The 23488-nt window shown below is 45.9% G+C and overlaps 1 protein-coding gene across 5 annotated transcripts in view; it reads right to left on the bottom strand.

The window, feature by feature from the left end:
- Positions 1 to 691: 691 nt before the first annotated feature.
- Positions 692 to 23488, bottom strand: part of ARHGEF6 (Rac/Cdc42 guanine nucleotide exchange factor 6) — a 38736-nt gene continuing 15939 nt past the window's right edge. The window contains exons 6-23 of one of the 5 annotated variants that reach the window (XR_005629048.1): positions 22497 to 22567; positions 21235 to 21329; positions 20480 to 20575; positions 19525 to 19647; positions 18102 to 18240; positions 16179 to 16238; positions 13938 to 14084; positions 12985 to 13071; positions 11824 to 11902; positions 10820 to 10953; positions 10414 to 10539; positions 7637 to 7657; positions 6747 to 6840; positions 5553 to 5642; positions 4745 to 4844; positions 3886 to 3940; positions 2132 to 2983; positions 692 to 1567 (exon numbers count right to left, since the gene is read on the bottom strand). Coding sequence is in view for 3 of the 5 variants with exons in the window: in XM_039722567.1 (XP_039578501.1) it covers positions 2843 to 2983; positions 3886 to 3940; positions 4745 to 4844; positions 5553 to 5642; positions 6747 to 6840; positions 7637 to 7657; positions 10414 to 10539; positions 10820 to 10953; positions 11824 to 11902; positions 12985 to 13071; positions 13938 to 14084; positions 16179 to 16238; positions 18102 to 18240; positions 19525 to 19647; positions 20480 to 20575; positions 21235 to 21329; positions 22497 to 22567 (1658 nt within the window). In the remaining 2 variants the exon portion in view is untranslated. Of the gene's footprint in view, positions 2984 to 3885; positions 3941 to 4744; positions 4845 to 5552; positions 5643 to 6746; positions 6841 to 7636; positions 7658 to 10413; positions 10540 to 10819; positions 10954 to 11823; positions 11903 to 12984; positions 13072 to 13937; positions 14085 to 16178; positions 16239 to 18101; positions 18241 to 19524; positions 19648 to 20479; positions 20576 to 21234; positions 21330 to 22496; positions 22568 to 23488 lie in introns of all 5 variants that reach the window. The other 4 variants (XR_005629047.1, XM_039722567.1, XM_039722569.1 and 1 more) reach the window with 4 other exon arrangements.

The following is a 23488-nucleotide window of genomic DNA, read 5'->3' on the forward strand; positions in this document are numbered from 1 at the left end:
GCCTCACTACCCTTACAGGGAAGAATTTCTTTCTAATATCCCATTTAACCCTGCCCTCTGGAAGTTTTGGACTTTGGTGTTTTTACATAATGCACCCAAGGCTATTGTTTCTTTTTTCCCTTGTTCTTTTTCCTACTCTGAGTGCTGTGTTTGGGAAGGAGAGGAGGGTCCAGCCTTCCTGCCCTTGATCCTGCACTTCTGCTGTGGGCTGAGACTGCAGACCGTGGCGCATCTCCACCAAAGAGTTAAAACTCCCAGCCTGCAGGAGACGTCTTGTCCAAATGATGGTAGACCAAAGGAAATCCTGTTCACCACACCTAATTGCCAGAAAAAAACACACACTAACTAAAAAAAATGAAATCTCAGGCAGGAAGTCACTCATCTACAGCAACTGCCTGGTGCAGCAGAGCAGTCTGTTTTCCATAAAGCATCCTTGTGAACAGAGTGCACGTGGGGTCTGAGGGATGGAAATGAATCTCTTGTCCTGGGACCAGGTGCCCTTGGCCTACTGCAGGTATGGGTGATAATGGGAGCAACAGTCCAAGTACCAGCATCACCTTTCACACCAGTACTCCCACCAGTAAATCAGAGAAGTATGATGCTGCCATGGCATTTTGAGGAAATCAGTGATGTCCAGAACAAGCACTGGCTTTGTTTTCATGGCAGAAACACAGGAAGCAGCTCCAAGGGCTAAGAAGTGACTTTTATCCTTTATTTGTTGAAAATGTCAATTAAAAAACTGTTCAAAATAAAAACATGTTAGAAAAGTTGAACTTGCATAAGTAGTTTACAGTAAATAAACCTACATGACAAAGATACACTGGAAGGCAGCTGACACAACATCCATCTAAAGACAGACTCACTGGAACCTATTTACAAAGCACTGTAAACAAAGTAAATATGGAAACATTGCTGTCCATCCGACATGGCTTCTTTTCCTTTTTATTTTATTTTCTTGTCTTTTTTTGGCTTCTAGCTCTTGACAAATGCTTGATCCAAAAAGTCCCAGTGTGCCTTCCATCACATTATACCTCACAAACATGCATATGTACATAGCACGGGTTTCAACTGAGCTTAGGGCAGCGAGGACGTTTCCACCCTCTCCCTGGAGTGTCAGTGGCCCTTGGTTTGTGCTGCATGTCAGCAGCCTAGTCCCCAGCCCAGCTTGGAGCAGGCAGCAGGGCCAGGCAGTACCGAGGGGTCTGGGCAATTCACAAGCACTGCAGGGCTAGACTGCTGACCAAATCACTCAATTGAGTGCCCAGAGAGGGATGTGGGGAGCTGCCATCTGGCTGGAATGCTCTGTGGATGGCAAATGTAGCCAGACCTCTGTTTTGCTCTAGAAATATAATTTGCTCTAGAAACCCTTTAAAGAGGGTTTCTTATTACACCCCTTGAGATGTTTTGGAGTCTATATCTCCCAAAACACCATTTGCAATGTCCTGGCTGAAATTCAATGGCAAAGAGGAAATTGTAATTATTGCCTCTGTTATGTCCTTCACAACCAACATAATGGTGCGACTGTAATGAGCTGTGGTGCCTCTGCACACCCTGGGACCATGCTGCCCTGTGAGATAAATAAGACATAATTAACTTTAACAGAAGGTTATTTTTATAATGCTGTTAAGGAAGGAAGGAAGGAAAACACCAGTTCTAAACTAGGGTATAACACCAAATAAGATAAGGACAACTGATACATATGCATGTTTCTTGTATGCTGTGTTCAAGGAGCTGTGCAGGGATCTGTGAGGGTGTTGCACACCCTTGCCTCAGGAGTGTTCTAGCTCTTATCAAAGCATAAATACCTTCCCTATCCAAAGAGAAAGCTCCTTTTCCCTAGCAGAAAGTCCCTGTGGGGAGAAGTGGCCACTGGCAACATTCCCAACCTTTGGGAAGGAGCGATGGAAAGCATGAAGTAGGCAGAAGGGAGCAGGGGACCAGCACATTTGGGGTTGCTTTTTGTTGTCAAGCAGTGTTTACATTTCATATGGAGAAAAGCATGTCCTGCAAGAGGAAGCACAGCAAAATTATCATCTCCTAGGATACCTGGACACTCAATGTAAAAACAAAGTAGGGGGTAAGAATTCTACATCATGCATAAAAAGAGGGATGGGGGCAAAATAGCAGTTACCTGTTGCGCTAATCATTAGCTGTAAGGAGGCAGCACTGTGCAAAATAACTTCCTATGCGCTCTGACAGGTGCTCCAGATCTTGCTTCCCCCAAGGAGTTCAAATGTCTTCATGTTAATTGCACATTTTAATCAGTATCAAGGCCACACAGGAACCACAGTATTGCTGGGCTCTAGTTTGCTACAGTCAACTAATGGGGAAAAAGAAGATGGATGGGAAAAGCTTCCCCAGTTGTGATTATCTGAAAAGAGGAGCATGGCGCTTTTTTTGGTTTCTGCTCAATGCCACCTCAGTAATGGTTTCATTCAATAAATAGGTACTGGTGCTTTTGGAAAGAATGAAAGCATTAAAAAGTGCTTAAGCTTCTTCTAGGAAACTGCCGCCCAAGCCTTTGTGAGCAACAATCACTAGCAGAGTTTGTATTTGCTCCCAGTAGCATGTACAATGAGGTATTAGTTGCTGCAGATGAATTGTGAATCATGGACTGCTTGCTTACTGGTTCAGTTGTGATTGATTGTTTCTGCTTTATTTCCTTACTGGATGGAAGAAAAGCTATTTTTTTCTCTATGATTTTTTTGTCGTTGTTTTTTTTTTTTGGTAACAAAATACCCCAAACCACAAAATAAGGAGCAAGAAGAGGCAAAGGATCCAGTTCCACTTCCCAAAAATACACATGAGGTCACACACCACTGCCAGCAGCTTCTCCATGAATTCAAGCGATCAGGGATGACTTGCGCCCGGTGTCCTCCCTGCCACACTCATCTGTTTGTTTCAGCAGCCTTCTCACCAGCTTCTCCAAGTCCTTCCTGGATTTAAGCTCTTCTTCCAAACACTGTTTCATCCTTTTGTTTTCCTGCAAGGTGAAAAACAAAGGAATAAAGATGCAGTTATGCCCATGCACTTTATGCAGTGAGGTACTCCACGTATATGCCTCAGAGGTGATGAAATAACAGAGATATTTGATAGGAGTTTGTGAGGATGAAGAACGTAAGTGGATCAGACCACAAGTAACCCAAACACACCCTTACTACCTCACAGACCTGCACAGAAGTTCCCTGACTTTGGGCAGACAAACATCCTCCTGAAAACCTAATTTTATCTTGGGTTGAAGAACCCTTTTCTCCTCTGATGGTTTCTCCCACCTCCAGACTTGGGCCTGGAGGGAAGAGGACATATTTCCCCTGATTCTACAAGAACTGGCGTCCACCAGACCACTATAAAGTGAATGGTCAAGATGAAAGAGCTTTTAGAATATGGGGAAAGTTTCAAGTTACCACAAAGACCAACTACTCCTTCCCTCCTGCTTTCTCTAGCACTCAAGCCTGGAGGATGAGAAGTGGTCTCCAGCTCTGCCAGGGAAGGTTTATGTTGGCTATTAGGAAAAGTTGCTTCATGGAAAGGGTTGTCAAACACTGGAACAGTCTGCCCAGGGAAGTAGTGGAGTCACCATTCCTGGGAGAGTCCACAGAATGTGTGGGCATGGCACTTCAGGACATGCTTTAGTGGTGAACATAGTGGTGGTGCTGGGTTGATGGTTGGACTCCATGATCCCAGAGGTCTTTTCCAACCTTAAAGATTCTATGATTCTGTGATTCAGGGAGATAAACCAGAAAAAAACTAATGCTCGTTCAGGAATTTGCAGGATTGGACCAGCATCAGCAAGACTTTTCCTGGCACCAACCAGGAAAAGATGATCCAGCGCAGACTGGATGGTTGTCACTCAACTCCCAGCACAAACAATCCCACCCAAATTACCTGCTTCAGCTCTTTGACTTCATCTTTCAGTGCATAAACTGTGTCAACAAGGCTTCTGAAAAAATAAATTAAAGAAAAAAGAAATTAGAGTTGGTGTGCAGGAATACAGTGATAGCATGAGAAGTCCTGATAGGAAAGTAGCAGCCAGGCTCTGCTTCCCAAGCATCAGGCTGCTGCCTGGGAGGGGACTCTGGAAACACAGCCCAGGAGCATTTATATGCCACTGGTCCAAAACTCAGGGCTCTTTTCTCAAACCTTGATATCTTGTTCTGCTTTGAGTTATCAGCAAAGGTCTGTGGTTTTTGTTTCCTTGTTTATGCTATGGCAATAAATGACAATGACTTTAAAGGTGGAAATGCTTGAGTATCTTTTGTAAAGCAGCCTTGAGTCCTTGAAGTTGTGCTGCAACATATCAAATGTGAAAATAACACACTGACTGGGTTGGAAAGGGAGAGGCTCAACACAGTTACCCAGATGCACAAGTTACAGAACAGGCAGTGCCAGGCAGGCTCCTGAGGGGCAGCAACAGCTCAGTACAGCAGTAGTTAAAAATAAAAGCCACTTGTTTGGTTCTGTCCTCACTGACCCCATTATGCTACATCTGGATAAGCCATAAAATGGGGATCTAGACTCCCAGAGGGATACGGCCATGTCAGGGCAGCTGGGAGGGTGGCCCTGTCCTTAAAAGGGACAAAATAGCCATTGAAATTGTCTGGTGGTTCTTTGCCAGAACTAAGGCAGCAGTCAATGACACCAGGCCTGCTCCTCTGTGGAGGCACAGGAGAAGGCATTGGTTTTTAATGCCCTTCCAAAAAGTGAGACAGGCATCTATCTGCAAGTGGAAAGGAGCTGCACTTACTTTTCCTCCGTGACCGTCTGGCCATTGCTTCGTGTTTCCTCTATGATGATTTTTTCTTCCTCAGGAAGAAGGACTTGGGGGATGGAGTCTTTACGGGAGCCTGTGTACAAGAAATATTCATGAGGGAGAAAAAGGGGTCATCTTCCCTGGTGCCCATGCTACATCAGAGACAGAAGCTCTCATTTTTCCTGCTCCACCATCAGCCTGGGGCAGGCTGGAGACGTCAGCTACATCCCACTAACCCAGAGCTACAGCAGCAAGTGGAAAATTTTCAAGAGTACTCATTGCACCTAAAGTTACATCATTACTTATAAATGAAACCATTCGACTAGGGTCAAGAGCTCCCAAAAGAACCATGGCCTCCCTTTTTTCTCTGTACCATTATTTGAAAGTTCAGAGATTTAATTGGCTGACATCTCACCAGCAATGATAAATAGTTATATTTCCAGAGGTGAAGATGTTAGATAGGTTCTTATGAAGCAGGTTGTTCTTAAACACGCAGCTGATTGAGAGATAATATTCATGCTTCCTTTCTAAAGCTATAAGCAACCTGAGATTATCATCAGGTAATCACTGGTGAAATAGCAGTGTCTCATCTGCCCTCCTACCTGCTTCATTCTCTGTGTTTAGGAGAAAAACAATGGCAACTAAACCACTAGGCAGAAGAAGCTTCCTTATCTCAAAGATTGAACACTACAGTTTCCTAGCATGAGTCTTGTTGCTGTATGATGCAACATCTGTTTATTCCCAAAGGGGTTATCAGTGTTGTGGGCAGAGTAGAAGCTAAATAATGTGTTTGTGTGCCCACCTGAGCTGAGAGCTTGCTGGAAGCCTGCCCCAGTACAGTATGCCTCAATCACCTTCAGGATCTGAGCATCCTCCTCCAGCGCAGCAGTACCTGTAAAACATTGCAAACAACAGCATGCACAAAAACCAAGGTACTCTGGCCTTGTCTCTCCCAGTCTTTGCTCCCAAGCACCTTAAGAGATCATGCTGTTTCTTTGGCTGAGTACCTCTGGGACTTTGGCCAATCTGTTTTTTGGTCCTTTACATTTTCTGGCCTTTGTGGCATCAAGCACCATGACCAAATGGTGTGAAAACTCATCTCTAGTTGCTCATGTTGGCAAATCTCAGGGGGTGACGGCTTACTTTGGGTGCAGGCGGCACCGGGAGATGGGCAGGCAAATCAACCCCCATGTGGGAGGTCTGGTATAGCAGTACCACAGCAGCACTTGGAAACATGAAGTGTTAATTTCCAGCCTCTGCTCAGTGCCATCTTCTCAAGGGAGAGAGCTAATCATGGAGCTGTGCATGGCAGCATGACCATGACTTGACTTTTGTGTAAAACCCCCAGGGTGTGCCCCAAGTGGGCTCTAGGGAGTTCTCAAGACATCCCTCTTTGCAGGTGAACACCTCTGTCGGGATGAGGATCTTTTTGTTTCCTAATTCCCCAAGGACACTGTTCTAGGACATTCTGGCATGGCCAGGTAAGGGTTTGTCCCAGCTGTCAGACATATTTTGTTGACTCTTCATGTGCAGTTTAGTGCAGTTTTTAACTGCTTGGGAGAAGTTCCTTGGCTTCATACTCAGAATAAGACCACCCACAACCCATGACCTTGTGCTAGCAATCACAAGGAGGGTGGTGGCATGTCTGGCAGTCAGAATTGGGAAGGGAGGAGGAATCCATCAGATGACCAGTGCACTTCAAGAAGTCTCCCATGCTCAGGAGCATGTAGGCTCAGAGTAAGAGCATCCTGTCACATCCTGCACTGCAAGAAAGGGTGTTTTCAAAGCCCCATGGAGATCACTGAGAACACAGAAATCTCCAAAAACAAAAGAAAAATAGCATCACAGAATGGCTGGGGTTAAAGATTATCTAGTCCCAATCCCTGCCATGGGCAGGGACACCTTCCACTAGACCAGGTTGCTCCAAGCCCTATCCAATCTGGCCTTGAACACTTCCAGGGATGGGGCAGCCAAAGCATCTCTGGGCAACACTTACTTTTCCGAATAACAAACTCTTCATCGGATGGTTTTCTCTCAGTTTTCCTTTTTGGAAGAAACTTCTTCATTGTTTTTGGACTTTTGCTAGAATCCTACAGAGAAATAGACTCTTGTGTTTAACCAGAACCAAAGGCAGCTGGAACAGTGGAGCAGCACAGATGGGTGTAGCTACCCATGCTACACACAACACTTTAGAAAATTACAAAGCAGACAGTGACAAAGTTGGGAAAAATTATAGTTTTTGCCCTTCACATGTACCAGTTGTGACCCACTGCTCCCTTGAACAGCAGTGGGAATTGCACCTGCAGGTTTGGGCCAGGACAGGCTCCTCTAGTAAATTCAACTCTTCTGTAAAATCCTTTGGCCAAAGAATTCAAATACATTCATAGCACTTTTAGTTGCTTACAAACTGTAGAAAACCCTAAAATGTGGTTTATTCCATTGACTTAATTTCTAATATAAAAGAGTTGGCAAATAGCTCCACTTCTAAATGCCCACAATTTGAGAGTATAAATCCCACATACAAATATACACAGAGAACAGATAAACACACATATAGTTAGTGTTTGCTATGACTCTGTGAGTAAGAAACACAAGTTTTTATCTCCTTCACTCAGTTAAAAGTCTTACTGATTTAGAGAGAATTAGAGTATTAGTAGGTTACATGCAATAAGGATTTAAAGGAGAAGAGGCATGCCAGGAGGTTTAAGTACCATAACACTAAATCTTTCTGAGAGTTATCTCAAAATATATTTTCCAGCTGCTACTGTCTCTGACAATAACTTACTGATACAACAAGGCAAAATTAGGGTCATGCAAGCACAAGAAGCATTAACAGGAACAAGCATTCTGTGCCACGACAAGCCAAAGAGATGTATCTACCCTTACCTTTAAGATATAAGACATCCTCTATAATGAATATGCAAAGAAAGAGAAGATGAGTGTGAGAGACTGATGATTTTTATCACCAAGTCCATTAAATCCACAATTCTAAACCACATTTCAATGTTAGTCCTGAGATTAATGCAGCACACCCTCTGTCCTGGTTTTAAAGCACTATCAACATGCAAAGGAGCACCATGTCATGCAAAACTGAAAATTTACATGTGAGACACAGGATGAGTGGGCATTAATACACTCTAAACACAGAGAACATGCTTCCTTGGTTAGTAGTGGGTGTCTGTGGATGTTGGTTGCCTAAACTGGTGCTTACAGCTGCAGGAGCCCCATGTGCCTGGCTCCATCCAAGTCCCAGTAAATGCTCAGGGCCAGCGCTCAACACCAATTCTAAGGGCCTCAATTCAGCCTAGTCAGGATGTCAGGACACTCTGCCCATCCTGGTGACAATCTCCTAGGACTCCATCTTCTCAAAGGGGACCTTCCATCCTCGCTGAAGGCCTGACCATGTTGGGCATCAGCACTGCAACACCTCCTTGCTTCACTGGCAGGGATGGGGAGCTCCCTGCACATCCTGTGGAGGATTCCATCCCTGGATCCCATCCCTGGAATGCTTGACCCAGGGAGCCATGAGGCTCTCCTGCAGGTCTGCCCAGCAAAGTGCTGAACTCTGATGTTATAAAGTTTTCACCTAATGGAAAGCAGCCAGTTAAAAAAAAAAAAGGTAGTAGAAGAAACGATCTGTAAATCATTTTCCCTTTGCTAAACTGAATCCAGACACAGCACTTTACCCACAGAATTTACCTGTTCTGTCATTTCAAATGATTACTGGAAACAGAACAGGAAAAATACCCACTTTCAATGGAAATAACAAGAGTGAGGTGCCATACACAAGCAGAGTCTGAGGTTTCCTGACCTGGGTACAAGGAAGTGTACAAGACTATGCCATCCCATCCTACACTATGAGAAGACAAAGTAACACTGGATGTCTAAAAATCTCAGCTCATTTAATCAAACTGTCCTACTCACTTCCCTGCAAGTAACCTTTGAAATTTATATTCCTTCATTATATCTTCATTATAGGAAGGTGCTTGCATGGAACTGTCAGCATTTTTTTATTTTGTGCTCTACTTTAAATTTAAAAAAACCTAAAATACAGTGAAATAGGGATTCTGTTTAAGGATTAAGCACCCCAGAGGGAGAAATGAGACAGATATGGATCTGCTTGGGCCAGCCACCAAACTTATTCCCCATCTGTCATCACAGGCTTGTGTCCATGAGTCTCTCCCCAGGCTCAGGCAGGACTGACTGAGTACCAGGCAGTATCTACCCAACTCTGCTGGACATGTTGGCCTTTGGGTTTCTACTGACATGGTCAGCACAGCTTGTTCCCATAGAAGCCACATTTTTGGTCCTATGACATCTTGCAGGATACCATACAGCATCCTATCCCTTGGGACTCGCTGTGGGCTAGGCCTCTGTAGCAAAAACCTCTCCCCTGCTTTCGATACAAAGAGTTTAAGTCCTGCTATGAGTGGCAGGGGACAAGAAATTGTAAAGGACCATGGTATTCATGATATCACTCAATCTGTCGTTTTTCTCACAGAAAAATTTCTCTTTTACCTCAAGTCAATATTTTTAATTCACCACACAAGCAAGAAACAGTTTAGTCTTCATTAGGAATTTGGAACATGCAAAGATTATGTCATTTTCAGTCTGCTCAGTTGGTATTTAACCAATTTAATTCCCAAACTTTAATTTAAAATTTAAAAATTCTAGGAAATAAATGCAACAAGATGCAATGAGGCTACTTAAAACCTTTGCCAGGAGCAGCAGACCCACAATTCTGCCAGCTTCCAGACTCTCCATCCCTAAGTGCTAGGAGGGCTGAGGGGATCCAAGCCCCCTCCCTGTCCCCATCCCCACTGGGGCAGAAACACTCTCAGGGCTGCTGTACCAAGAAAGGCAGCTGACTCAGACCCAGAGTGCTCACTCAATAGGAGGAACGTTACCTGAGATACTGGTGAGTAATTCCAAAAATCTAACATGAGGTAGGGAAGGAGAGCACTACAGTTGTGGTGCAGGGTGACAACAGAGCTAGGCTGTATTTTGGGTTTGCCCACACCAACTCCCAGCTCCCAGGCTGTGATTCCTGCAGGTGAAGCCATCCCTCAGCTGCTGCCTCCCAGCAGGACCTTGCTGTGTAACACTCGGCTGGGTGGCAAAGGAGAGTCAAGCCCCACATCCTGCTCTATCCACCAAAACAGCGTGGAAGACACAAGAAGCATGGGCAGGCATTTTGCCTCATCCTCATGGTGCACTATCACTTCTCAATCCTGTACCACTGAGCTGCTGCCACAGCTGGAGCTGGAACACTTTCCAGCAGGGAACAGGCCCCTGGCCACAGCTCAGACCAAGGGAGGAAGCAGAAGAGAAGGCAGCTCCACCATGGCACTTCCAGAAGACAGGGTTCAATGAGACACCCAGATGTAGGACTGGTGAAATCCAGCAGCTGAGAGTGCTGGCCATGGCAGCCAACAGCTAACATCCAGCCTGCAAACACATGTACTCATGAGTCCCGTGTAGCACAAAGCCTAGGACAGCAACCTACATCCATCACAGGACTAGGGCCAAAGTGACAGAGTAATTTCTCCCAACATCCCCAAGAACCTACATTTCAGTGTCCTTGCTGTGGGATATGAAACCTGAACACAAGGTCTAGGGATTGTGCGAAATCAGGGTCCTGGATAGGTAGGTGGGATTATTACCTCTTTGTAACTCAGTGCTGCTGAAGGTCTGAGTGGAGGAGCAGGACGGAGGCAGCTCAAGCTCCAGGGCTTGAGGATTTTGGGGGGTTCCAGAGGCCCACGGATCTGCCCAGCTGAACTAAATGTCTGAGAAAATAGATGAGAAGCAAACCAAGACTTGTTAACCACCAAACAAGGCACAGAAGTGGAGGGGGATGGACAAGTGTTGAGATACTGAGACATTTAAGTTGCAACAAAAATAGGGCAGGATACATGTAAAATGGTACAAGCACAACGTGGTTACAAAGCAAAGAGCAGGATGTGTCTTACAGCTGTCATGTCACCTCCGAGTCAGGGTGCTGCTGAAACAGAGAGCTCAGGCAGCAGTGAGGAACCCAGGCAGCAGAGGCCAGGAGGTGACACTTACCGAATGAGGGCTCCAGGACTGTGTTTTGGAGACGGTGCTGCATGTCCCTTTGGTCAGCCTTTGCAAGTGGTCAAGCCATTCGTGCAAGTCCTGGCTGGTGCTGCAGGACACAGTGATCCGCTCCATCATGTTCCCTGTGGCAGAGGGTTAAATAACTGTCTTTAGCAAGTGGTAGAGACTCAGGAGGAAACACAGCATGAAATCAGCTCAGCACAGCAGGAAATGGCTCCTCAGTTTGTACAGTCAAGTGGCTCCAAAAAGGCCAAGGCAAAGATAGAAGCATTAATCATTAAGAATCATTAAGGTTGGAAAAGACATCTAAGATCATCAAGTCCAACCATTAAACCAGCACTGCAAGGTACACCACTAAACCACGTCCGTAAGCATCTCCTCTACAATGATGATGTGACTGCCCATCCTGCTCCAGGTAACCACTGACAGTGTGGGAGCTGCAAGAAATGCTAAGGAAACTGGTAAGAGGAATGTGTGAGGATCATTTAATGTTGAAGGTCATTAAACACAATATTTCCCCGATTAAAAGGATGCTGACAACAAATACCACCAGCACAAACAGCTGCACTGCAGCCCAGGCACTGAGCATGACATGACTGTGTATACCTACAAGTAATGAGATAATGAGTAAATGGGATGAAAGCTCCCTCATGACCAGAACCATGTATCTGTAAATAAATGAGGTACTCAGAACTACAAGGCATGGCTACTGGATGCAGACAGGGCACTCCAGTGCAGAGCAGTGCGACTGAAGCGAGAGATTTGTCCCATGCAAAACACTATGGTCTCCAAAGGCAGCCAGAGGCAGAGCTCCAGGGCACTTGGAGGAGATTGCCTCAAGCAGGACAGAGGTGCTCAGAAACTCAGACAACATGTGGTAAAAGAGCAGGAGGAAGATCATGGCACGGGGTTAGAGGAAGGCAGACCAGTACTTCCAATGGCAACTGTTGCTTGCACAGGGAGGACTGCCCTAGGCAGAGGGCCCCACTGACCTGTGATTTCAAACATGTGCTCATTCCCTTCGGCATCTTCCAGCTTTGTCAGCATCATTCCTGTCAAAGGCAGTTTTCCCTGGGAGAATTGAAGAGCAGTCAGTATCTGCAGGTATTGTTCTGCTTGTTTCTGCTGATTCCTTTCTCTTTGGAAATCGCCATTTAAAATTAATTTGTGAATGCTTCAGACTTCATGAAGAGTCTCCTTTAATGTATGGAACTAGATTTCCCTGCACAACTAGGTCAAACCCCGAAAATGAGACTCCCATGACAGCTGAGTCATCCCCGGCTCATCTGCTACCCTTTCCCTTCATTCAGTGCAAACCTTTTATACAGTCAAGTCAGAAGGATCAATTTCCCCTGGCTTTTTCTGAAAGCCTTCCCCATCCCTCTGATTTGCATGCCGAACTGCCTGCTCACCTTACTCCCACCAGTGGGTCAAGTCAGAAAACCCAGCCAAATATTTCCCAAATCTTTCTCATCTCCCTTGCTATGACAAATGACACATCAAAAAAAGAGCATTCTTTTCCTGGCAGTATTGATGGTTTCAGACAGCTGGAGAAAAGCCAAGTGTTCAACAGCCATTGGATGGGTATGGAAAAAGGTAAAACACAAGAAACGCAGAGTTATATCTAGTACCTCATGGAATGGAATTTTCATGCACTTTGCAGTGGGCTTTTTAAGTATTTTCCAGAGATGGAATAAAACTGAGAGCCAGGTGGCTGGTCAAAACCCTACGGCTGGATCAGGACACCTTACACACACACACCTCACTCTCAAAAACAGCAGATAAAACAACAGGTTTTGAGAGGTTTTTTTTGTTTTGGTTTGGTTTTTTGGGGTTTTTTTGTTTGTTTGTTTTGGGTTTTTTTGTTGTTATTGTTTTTTGGGGTTTTGGGGGGTTTTTGTTGTTTTTTTTGTTTGTTTGTTTTTTGTTTTTTTAAATTTCAAAGCATTCACTTACCAAATGCTGCTTAACCAATTAACAGGACAAAGGCATTGACTACCCTGGCACATGATAAAGCCAGCCCTGGTTCCCAGCCTGGGGTATTTGCATCACAACACAGAGTTCAAGGAGGCAGAGCACTTGAATTTGATAAGAACTATCTGTTTTGCTTTTTTACACCTAATGTCTTGCAACTCCAAACTAAGCAGGCCTACCTGATAGATGAACCCACTCATCCGTGGGCTTGCAGACAGCATCAGCAAAACATTGGAAAATAACAAGAAATACCGCTCCTCTTTCTCCTGGGGGGATAAGAATTTAAGTTAGTCCAGTCTGCAATGCATCACAAGCACCTGCCTCTAGCAAACTAAACCTGTTGCAGCTGGAATCACAGGCTATGAGATCACCCCCAAACCAACTACTCTGACTTTTTTTTTCTTTACAGCATCTCATTTATGTATCAATTTTCCCTGAAGAAATTTTTGTCTGCATCCTGCTAATCCTCTTCCCATCATTGCAGAGTGCCTCAGAAAGCACTCTTATGTTCCCCAGCATCCCACATCCCAAACAAGAAAGGCTTTTGGGACTAGATGCTGCATGGGTTTGTTTTACAGGTCTTTCCTTCCCAAGGAAAAACTGCAACAGCAAGCAATTCAGTGCTAACACGTACTTTCCCACACTGAGCATGCAGCACACATGGCTTTAGCACCACTGGGGAAGGTCTGTGTCAGGCACTGGTGTGATGCATTAGGACTAGTAGGACAAGAATCACTCCAGTTAGTTCCAAAACACAGTCAGCTCTGGGGTGGGCCGTCAGAGCAGCCCCTGTGATGCACATAGGACATTTTCTAGTCACTCTCATATTTCAGAGTAAGTCACAGGGGAGAAAGAGGGAAATTAACGTGCTATACAATATTGAGATACTTCTTCTCTTGAAAAGTGGGTCACCAAAGGCCTGAAGCGAAGCCTACAGGGTGCCTGATTCACTCCAAAGACATGCACAGTCCCATTGCACATCTCTTCCCAAGGTAAAATTATTTATCAGCATTATTTGCCATCAGTTTGTGACTTGGAAAGAGAGGAACTACTGCCTCACATCACTTACCCCAGGAGCAAGTGGGTTTTCAGACATGAAGTCTACAGCCAGCAGAAGGAATATCACACTTACCTCGCTTCCCCCAGACTGCACCATAACCTGGGACATGTAGATGACGTTTCCCATCATTTTTATGTCCTCTCCTTCCCAGCGCTGGATGGATTCAGAAAGGATTTGCAGCTCCAGTTGTTTCCTCTTCCTCAGCTCCTGGCATTGCGACTGGGAATCACAGCAGAGATTTGTTAGCTGAAGTGCAGAAGCTAACCCAAACCATCCCAACTTCACCAGCAACAACTCACACAGCTCTGTGGGCTCAGGGATGGTCATGTCAGGGTTCAGAAAGTCTACTTTGGCTCCATTACATAAATTCTGTTTAAAAAATCACATCCCAGTGATTTATGAAGTAATGATTACATTCAAATGTCAAGGAAATTGCAAACTGCACTGAGCAAACTTTTCTTTCCAAACCAGCCCTGCCTCTAAGAGCTCAGGGTCACAATTTCCAAACCAAGACAGCTGCACAGCTAAATCTCTGTAATTTTGTTACTGCTTAGAAGGATTTTGCCGGTTTTGTCCAAACAGCAGAGTTGAACTTGTAGCACTCACAAGTCAGATGGGTAGATATTTTCTAACCAAAATCTGGGAACCCAAAAGCAGGACTAGGTGGTGCTGTAGTTTAGCACAAAAAAGAATCTTCTGAAAATGCTGTTATTGAAAAGACTGCACCACTGCTGGGCAGCTGGGGACTGGAGAAGCTCCAGGGAGTGACCAGTATCTCATCAGCTCTCAGCAAGAGAGGACAATGCTGACTGGACACAGTACTGCAAATCCAAGCAATACTTTGTTTAACTGACCCCTCTGCCAACATGGAAAATTGCTGCAAAGCTAAACCGGGGCTATTTTCACCAACTGCTTGGTTTTTCCAAACCCCTTTTTCTGACAGAGATTTTCCTCCTTTCCAATATACTCACTGACTATCCAGCTCTTCAGAGAGGCTGCATTGGGTCTAGTTTGAAACCACACACATTTGAACCAAACTGGGGTTTACTCTGGTTCTACAACTATTGTATGTTTTGATGGCTCCCCAAGCGTCCCAATCCAATGTTCCCAGGATAAAAATCCAAATATAATCCACAGAAGTTCATCACAGTCTGTGATGAACAATGGCTCCTTGGTCCCTCCCTGCCTTTGCTTGGGAGCCTTCCTGGTCCTATAACAGGACCACGTGTCCATCACGAGGGGCATCTCTGTCTGTCTAACCTCAAATTCACACTGAACCTCTTTAGTTGTGTCATAATGACATTAAATTACTCATCACCGAAGTACACATTTCAAGTAAAACCATGCAGCACTTACGAGATTTCCTAAAGATTAATGACACCTTGTAATTTAAATGAGTTGTTCTCCTATTAACTTCCAGAATAAATGGAAAGGGTGCTGAGTTTCTAAGTAAATGTAACATGATCGCCCTTTCCTGTTTTCTATGAACTTTCTCCTCCCCATCTTTTATCTGCACTGCTAAACACTTGCATTTGTCACAAACGGGTAACATCTGTTGTGCTAAAGGAAGGAAGCTGGACCATATCTGGAGTGGTTATAGTGAAAGGTTCTCTGTGGCTACAAAGCAAGAGAAACTAGAGCTTTTTTCCATCAAAAGCCTTTCCAGGTAAAACCTTTGTCCATTTGGGTGGCTTCTCCTACTCTATTTCATCTCAGTGCAGCAGAACTTTGAGGAGTGCAGGTGACAGAGTTCACAGAAATGGGTTTGCTATCTCTGACTCATCCATTCTCTCTGTTCCCCACCGATGGCCATGGCACCTGGAGCCACAAATTACTGGAATGTGGTCCAAGCCTCCTGATGCCTGTGGAACAAATCTCAGCAAAACCTAGAGTTACTCCATAGGCTCAGAGGGGAACTTCCCATTGGCACCAGCACTTGGGTCAGTCACAGCTGTGCTACCTCTCTCTCAATGAGGAAGGGGTGGTCTAGTTTCAGGTGGAAAATTATTAGAGATTGGAAGCAACAGGACATGAAAGGGACCCTGCTGCCACCAACGTCCACACGTGGCTTTCAGTAATAGAGAAACTCAGAGATCCACCATCTCTGCTCTGGCACCATAGAGCCAGCATGTACTTGCTGTGGCCAGAGGAGCAGCTCTAGGCTTGAAATGTGAAATTATGTTTCTTTGTAACCCATCTTTTCCATTCCAAAAGACCTTTTTTCCTAATGAGGAGACAAATGTCAGGCTTGACTCATTCTTCATGAAATGCAGACCTGAAATGGAGGGCTCTATTTTAAGAATTGCCACCTACCACAAGGGACTTGAAGGATGTGACGGCTTTCAAAACATCTTCATGATCCGCATGCGCCTCCTAGTGAAGGGAGAGCAAATTCCTCAGCCATCAGCAGCAGCAGCACCCACCCTGAGCATTAACCCACCCACTGTTCCAGTACACTCAGGGCTGAGGATACAGGCAGCATGGGCTTCAGGAGGAGATCAAAGTCTCCCAGGTACCTTCCCCACCATCCATTTCAACATGGCATGGCAAAAGGCAGCTATGCAATTTACTAATACCAATTTAATGAGTTTGAAGTGGCCAGAGCAAGGGTAGGTATGACTGGACTTAGAACAAATCAGACTTGCAAAGAAAAATCAATGAAAACAGGCAGTAGCGCAGGGTGCACCTTCAGGAAGGAAACTTCCATTGCAGTGCCAGATATTCCAGCCACTGCCCTATCAAGGGTGGAAACCCACTACCATCAAGGGAGCTTCACCTCTGGCTTTAAGGGAGGGCATGTCTCAGCAGAGAGGTCTTAGACCAGGTAAAACCAGAATGGTGCCTCTTATCTCTGACCCTAGCTGTATGCTAGCATTCTCCCAGAATGTTCTCCTCAATCTAAGGCCCTGCTCCTCACCACCAAGTCCTCATGCCAAGTAAATCATAAGGTGTCTAGGTTGTAATGGAGCTGTCCCTGCAGCCTGGCATCGCTCATCTGCAATGTGGGACAAGTGGCTGCCCTGAACACACCTGTCCCCTCAGCAGCTCTGCAGCAGTGCAGAGAATGCTTTGGTGTACATCCACACTGCACACAGCCATCCTCTTCCCACAGCATCACAACTTAAACCTCAGGCCTACTGATTCATGCAACAAAACTCCCACACTCAGCTTAGAAACCAAGACAAATAGGTGACGTGTGTGTCCCCAAACCCACTGCTGAACCGCCTGCGAAGAGCAGGCAAAGAGCACAATGCATATCCTGCAAAGAGCACATTATCCCTGCACGGGCATGGTGGCTGCAGCCAGGCTCAGCTCAGTCCCTGCAGCTCAGCTCAACCAGGTGAGAGGGAACAGAAAGGTCTGAGTGTGCCTACCCTGAAGGCTCTCATGCCCTCTCCTATGCAGGAACATCCCTGGCTCAAGCATAGAAGTTTTAATCTTTTGGCATGATTGTAGGTCATGGATAAATGTTCTGAATTAACTGGTGATTAACTGGATGAGGAGAAAATGGAAACTTGCTTAAAAACAGACTGTTACTTCTGTTTTCTTCAGCCCCTTGCACCACCCCTGAGTTTTGCGTTCCTGCAGCTGGAGTACACCAGTAGTGAGCAGCAGAGCTCCAGTAGCAGAGATGTCTACAGTTCCTGGGGCAAGAAATGTCCTGAAGCACACTTGGTTCTTGCCAAGGAAGTCTCTGTGCCCCTGACTGCTCTGCCTGCTCCCAGGAGCTCGCTCTGCACCCCTGTGTCTGTGCTGGAGGCCAGATACATGTCTGTCTGTGCAGCTCTGCCTCCACCCAGGAGCACAGCCCTGGGGCAAGGGGTGGGAATGTGCCTGTGAGCCACAGGAGTGAGTGGCCAGGCTTAGGAATCTCATCAAATGATAACAAAAACACAGATTTACTCTTGGCTGTGCAAATAAACAGCAGCTGTAGCCTGACCCTAGACTCTGCTTTTATTTGTGCTGGAAATGGCCCATCTTTGAGGAAGGGCTGGGGTGAAGAGCAGGTAATGTGTTTCCACAACATTCCTCAGACTCTTCCACCAGTTTCTCACTTTTAATCTGAAAGGTGGATAATGTCTGGGGGGCATGGAACATCTCCTTGGAGATGTGGTAAGTACTTTTAGCCACATAATGCTCATATACCAAGAGGCAGAGGTGTCTCTTGAAGCTCAGGGAGCAGCTCTGGCAGCATCAAAGAGCAGAGCCTGTCCAGCAGCCCCACACCCCACCTACCTCCATGTGCCGCTCCAGCTCCTGCAGCAGTGTCACATATTTATCCAGCCTCAGGAAGGGTTTGCTGAGGCTTGTGGTCAGGATGAGAATGCCTGGGCTGGCCGCACCTTGGCTCTCCATGAACTTCTCCAGCTCATCACTACAAAAAGAGACAACAAAAAAACCAACAGGGAGGGCTCTCAGAGCTGAGGGCTGTGTTTTACCCATGCTCTCCTCATGGCCAGGGGTCTGCTCTGAGCTGGGCATCCTTAAAGGCAGCACAAACTCCCCTCTGAGCACCCCCTACCCACTTCATGGAGCAGGCAGGGACCTTCTACCCTAGCAAGACCATTCTCCTCTGGAAAGCAGGAGAGAATGCCGTGTGGCCACGGGTGCTGGAATGCACAGCTCCTGAGGCGCATTGGTGCCAGCAGCTGGTCCCCCAGCACAGCAAGGTGGCACAGGGACGGCTATCTGGTGGATGGGGAGAGGGGGTGGGGGCTGCATAAGCTGGAGGAGGCTGCAGCAATGCACTGAGACCCTGCTGGAAGCTGTGATACAGGTATTGGCATGTACATTGCTCCAGAGAACATGGCTTCTGTGTGTCAGCACATTTGCCAAAGCTGATTATTTGGTTGATTTAGGAAAAGGGGTCAGACTGAGGAATCACATGAATGAGTCATTTGCTGGAGCCAGGCTTGTTGTTACACTGAATTAAAGCTGGATTTCAGCAGGTAGGTAAATACATTGTGAGTTTCCATTGCAGAATGGGAAAACTTAAACACTATGCATGTGGTCCTGGCTTTCCCATCATTGCAGGGAAGACAGCTAATCTGCGTTAGGGATGACACAGTGATAGCATCTTGACTTGGCACACCGTTGAGCAGGACATCACATAAACTCAAGTGTCTACTCATGTGGGTCACATCGAAGAAAGACACATTAATGTGATCTACCAATGACCCTGAAAATCAACCATTTGCTTGAATAGAATCTCAATGAATAAACTGGGTAACTGGGTGACTCGATGACCATCCTCCTTCTGCACATCTGCAACAATGTGCTCCCCACCGTGGTGCCACAGGGGAGCCCCTCCCATTTGTCAGTGTGTGAGCACTTGAGCAGTGGGTCTGAAACAGCATCTGGGTTGTTTAGCAGGTAACAATCACAGAAGATGCCACTGCCAGAGCAGAGGCTGCCTGTTTCACCCAAGGTGGGAGTGAATCCTGTGCAAAAAGGACCTGTGAGATCAGCTCTGAACATGAGCAATGTGAGTTGTCTTCATGCTGAAGCTGAAAGGCCCTGCTGAAAAGCCCTAAGTCCCAGCAGCAGGAAATACCCTTGACCTATTCTCAAAACATAGGTCAACAGCCTTGCCAGGCCAAGTATTAATAACAAAAGTTAACTTTTTTAAGGAGTCTGAATCTCCTTCTCCATCACTCACCTGTGCTGTGTGAGGACATTCACTGCTGAAGGGTGGTTAGCACAGTACGTCAGGTACAGGGAGCGGAACTGGGGCATCAGGTTCATGAAACAGCTTCCCACACGCTGCTGGTTCTCAGGGAGCCTACAGACACCAACACACCAGCCACGTTAAGCCTCTGGATTTGCACCCTGCAGCTACAGAACTCTCAGGGACCTGCCCAAGAGCTACCCACTGCTCAGGGATGTTCCCAGGTCACCTCATAACTGCAGCACTGAGCAAAATATCCACACCTGCCACCTGGGGAGGAGGAAGAGGAGGATCCTCAGGTGGGTCTGGGTTCCTGTGGTGCAGACAGTGAGCATCACAACCCATTATCAGCCTCAGACAACCTGTGACTCAACCTGGTATGTCTCACCAGCAGAGCTACAGCTCAGATGATGAAGATGCGCTGGAACTAAGGGCAGTGTGAGGGTGGGGGAGTAGCACTCTCTGGGCTGCCCACGAATATGAAAAGACAGAGAAAGAAGGAGAAGCCACAGCCTGAATATATTCTCAATATTCAGTCCTTCCCCATCTCTTTTCAGCCCTTAGCTAAGGCTAATCATGTCAGTCAGCTTCCCTGAAGGAAATTATCACCTCTAATAATTTGCTCTTTGCTGCCTGGCAATTCCCATCTTCATGCCTGCCAGATCTCCCACCCTTCACATGCCTGCATCTTTGGATTAGGCACACTTCTGTGTCAGTTCTAGTGACACTCATCCAGCAGATGCTTTAACACCAGCAATCACAGAGTTCCTTCTACCTTTCCTCCTGCCAAAGCACTGACTGCAACCTCTCCTCAGTCCTGATATTTTCTTCTATATTTAACAAGTCTAAGACAGCAGTCAGAAGAAACATTAATGAACATGCCTTTCTATTATTTTTAGCTACAGTTAAAAAGCTTAGCAACCTCTGTGCTATGACACAAACTTACTTTGCAACTTCTTCCAAGGCTTGGTTCAGTGTTTGCTGAAAAGCAGAGATTTCTTCCATGTTTCCCAGCAACGCCGCGATGTCCCCTGTGCTGAGCCTACAAGAGCCACATCACTAGTCACCATTAAAGAGAAGTTGCTCTCAGGAGAACCACATTTTTATTTGTCAGCAGCCCTTCCAAAAAGGCACAAAAATTTCTCTTTCCCCAGATACAGCATCAGACAGAACACAAAATTCATGATCTATGAGCTACAGACCACAGTCTCCCAGAGAAGAAGTCTGCTGCAAAGGATTATCTTAATTGGATTTTAATCACTTATTCCCACTAATCTTCTCAGATCTTTATCTGTCTAATAGACACAGACAGATGGGATTTCAGCCACAGGTGGGGAAGGAGGTGTGTGCACAGAGAGTTTTGTCTTCAGGGATTCATGCCATGGGTTTCCCTATGGGAGGAAGGTCCAACAGGTAGGGGCTTTTGTTCCTTGCGTGAGGTTGGATGTTTCCTAAGCTAATGTGCCTGTTTCTGTCATCCTAAGAGTAATAACACCCTCATTTAGGCCTACAAGGCTGAGAGCACAAAAAATTTTCCCACATGAAGATTTTGGGAAGGGAGAAGTGACTGAAATACAGAGGCCTTAGAATACAACTCTCCCATCTCTCCTGACTGGACAATGTCTAAACACGTGCCCTCTGTCCATGACACCCCAAGGCTCCCACAGTGTTCTCTCCACCTCAGATGCCCTTATATCTTACTTATCATAAGACTGGAGGGGTCTTAAGTAAGTTCCCAGAAGTGACTGTAGTTCCTTCGCATAATCTCGTTCTGTTTCCAGAATATTTTGCAACACCTAGGGTGATAAACAGAGCACTAAGATTTTTGTACTAGCAAATTAGTCAAAAGAACATGACATCAGCTTCCAAGTCTGGCAAAGCATGGAAGTGTGTCTTAAGTCCAGAAATTACATTTCTTAATGCAGAACCCAGAACACTCAGGGAAGTCCTGGTGGTCAAATATAGAGATTTTACTTTGCAAACTTGGGGGGCCTGGAAAGCAGGTGTTAATGGCTGCACCAAGGATGACTTCTGTGACAGATCAAGCAGGGCACACCTCATTTGCCATTTCAGGGATGTAATGATCTGGGTTTGGTCTTGCTAATCCATCTCAGCAGCTGGTTTGTCTCTGGCTGCACAGCAGACAAACACAGTGCCTGCACACTCCCAGTCAGCACTCCAGTTTCTCAGTGTGGATAAGCTCTGGAGACAGTGGACATGGTTTCCAGCTCCCTGGACATACTGCTTCTGCTTTGCTTGATATATATTTAGACATACTGATGAGCAGGATCCAGCTCCAGCACTGAGAGCCAGGGATGCTCACATGAGGCATCTTCACTCTCTTACATCACAGCCTGGACACAGGGGGCTGCGGTAGCTGCCCCTACTTTACCAGACCTCCTTGCTTCGGCAGCAATATGTAAAGGAGGGGATCTTTCCCTACCCCTTCTGCAGCAGCAATTCATGGCCTGGCAGGCTACTCCAAAGCCAAGTCCAGTTACAAAGCCAGGCCATGAGCTGTGGCAGCTGCCCGTTCTCTGAGGGCTGCAGCTGCTGGCAGAGGCATAGGACAGGCACCGTGGGGTCTAACATCGCCAGCAAAACCCAAGAAAGGGGCCAGAGCCCTGATTTCGCTTGCTTACACCATGACATTATCTCCCCATCTTTATCAACAGGAAATACTATGCCTTCTCCCCCTGCACTGATCTGAAAGCTGCCACCTCTCCTTAAATATCTCAGTTGTCTACTTCAAGTTTCTACTTTTGACATCTTGCAGCCACTTCCACTTGTGGTTTATTGTCTCAATGGCCTTGAATCAGGGAATGGAAACAGCTGCATTTAAACACAGAGTCACATCCCCAATTGTTACATATTGCATCAATGATTTTTAAGGGAAGGAGGTACTTCAGAAGATTAATAACATGGTACTTATTAAAATGTACGATCAGCACTTTAAAACTTACCACAGGGTAATAATTCTTTGTCATCTGAGTGTTTTCTAGCCCTTTTAATGCTTTGGGAGAGAGTGGTTTATCTGTACAAAAAAAACACCCATGAATAAATTACAGTGCACAGCTCTCATTATTCCATCAGGAAAAGACACTGCCACATTTATGTCCAGCAAATATAATTTCACCCCTTTGACCACAAAACTTCAATTGCAGGGTTTGTTTCCCCATTTTAAAAAAAAAGAAAACTAGGATAAAACCAGTGGCATGCACGACACTGACAGTGGTCAAGCGAGTCACACCAGAAGCTTTGTGCAGCCTCAGCCAACCAACATCCATGTTTGCTCCAAAATCCCTGGCAGCAGCCCAGTATCTGTCAATGTTTGGAACTACAGTGTTGCTTCACCTGGCCCACTAAATTTGGTTTTAAAACTGGGTGTCTGTCAGAAATGACAGATACTATGTTTTTTTCCAGGTGATTCATAAGGCACTTGAAGCCAACCCCAATCAATATGCTGACCTCCTGTCCCCACAGTCACTTGTGATGCAAAATCCTTCTCTGAATGAAGGTAGATTTAAATGAAAAGCTCACAAAACCCTGGAAATCAATTCTCATTCTGCATTTGATAAATTCCTGTGGATGCCTCCAGGTCTGTACATATGTGCACGCACATAAACATGGACAAATCCCTGCTCCAATTTTAATTCCCTTCCAGCAGCATGGCTTTCCCAGAAACACCATCCTCCCTCTGGACTGGGACAGGCAGGCAGTGCAAGGCTGCCCCAGTCCTGGCCACATTGCACATACTGAAACAGCTCCGTGGCACGTGGAGCCTGCTGGCTCTCCTGGCTCCCTGCAATCGCTCAAACATGGCAATTACTTTCACACTGATAGCAGGGGAGAAACTTGAAATTGATAAATTCAGTCTCTTTTTGTACTGCCTAAATATTGCCCTTGTAGTGCATCCTGTCACTTCCAGCTAAAGGCTCAGAAGAGCTCAGCTCCA

The sequence above is a fragment of the Passer montanus genome, unplaced genomic scaffold, assembly GCF_014805655.1.
Source record: "Passer montanus isolate IOZ18808 unplaced genomic scaffold, ASM1480565v1 scaffold49, whole genome shotgun sequence".
Taxonomy (NCBI): domain Eukaryota; kingdom Metazoa; phylum Chordata; class Aves; order Passeriformes; family Passeridae; genus Passer; species Passer montanus.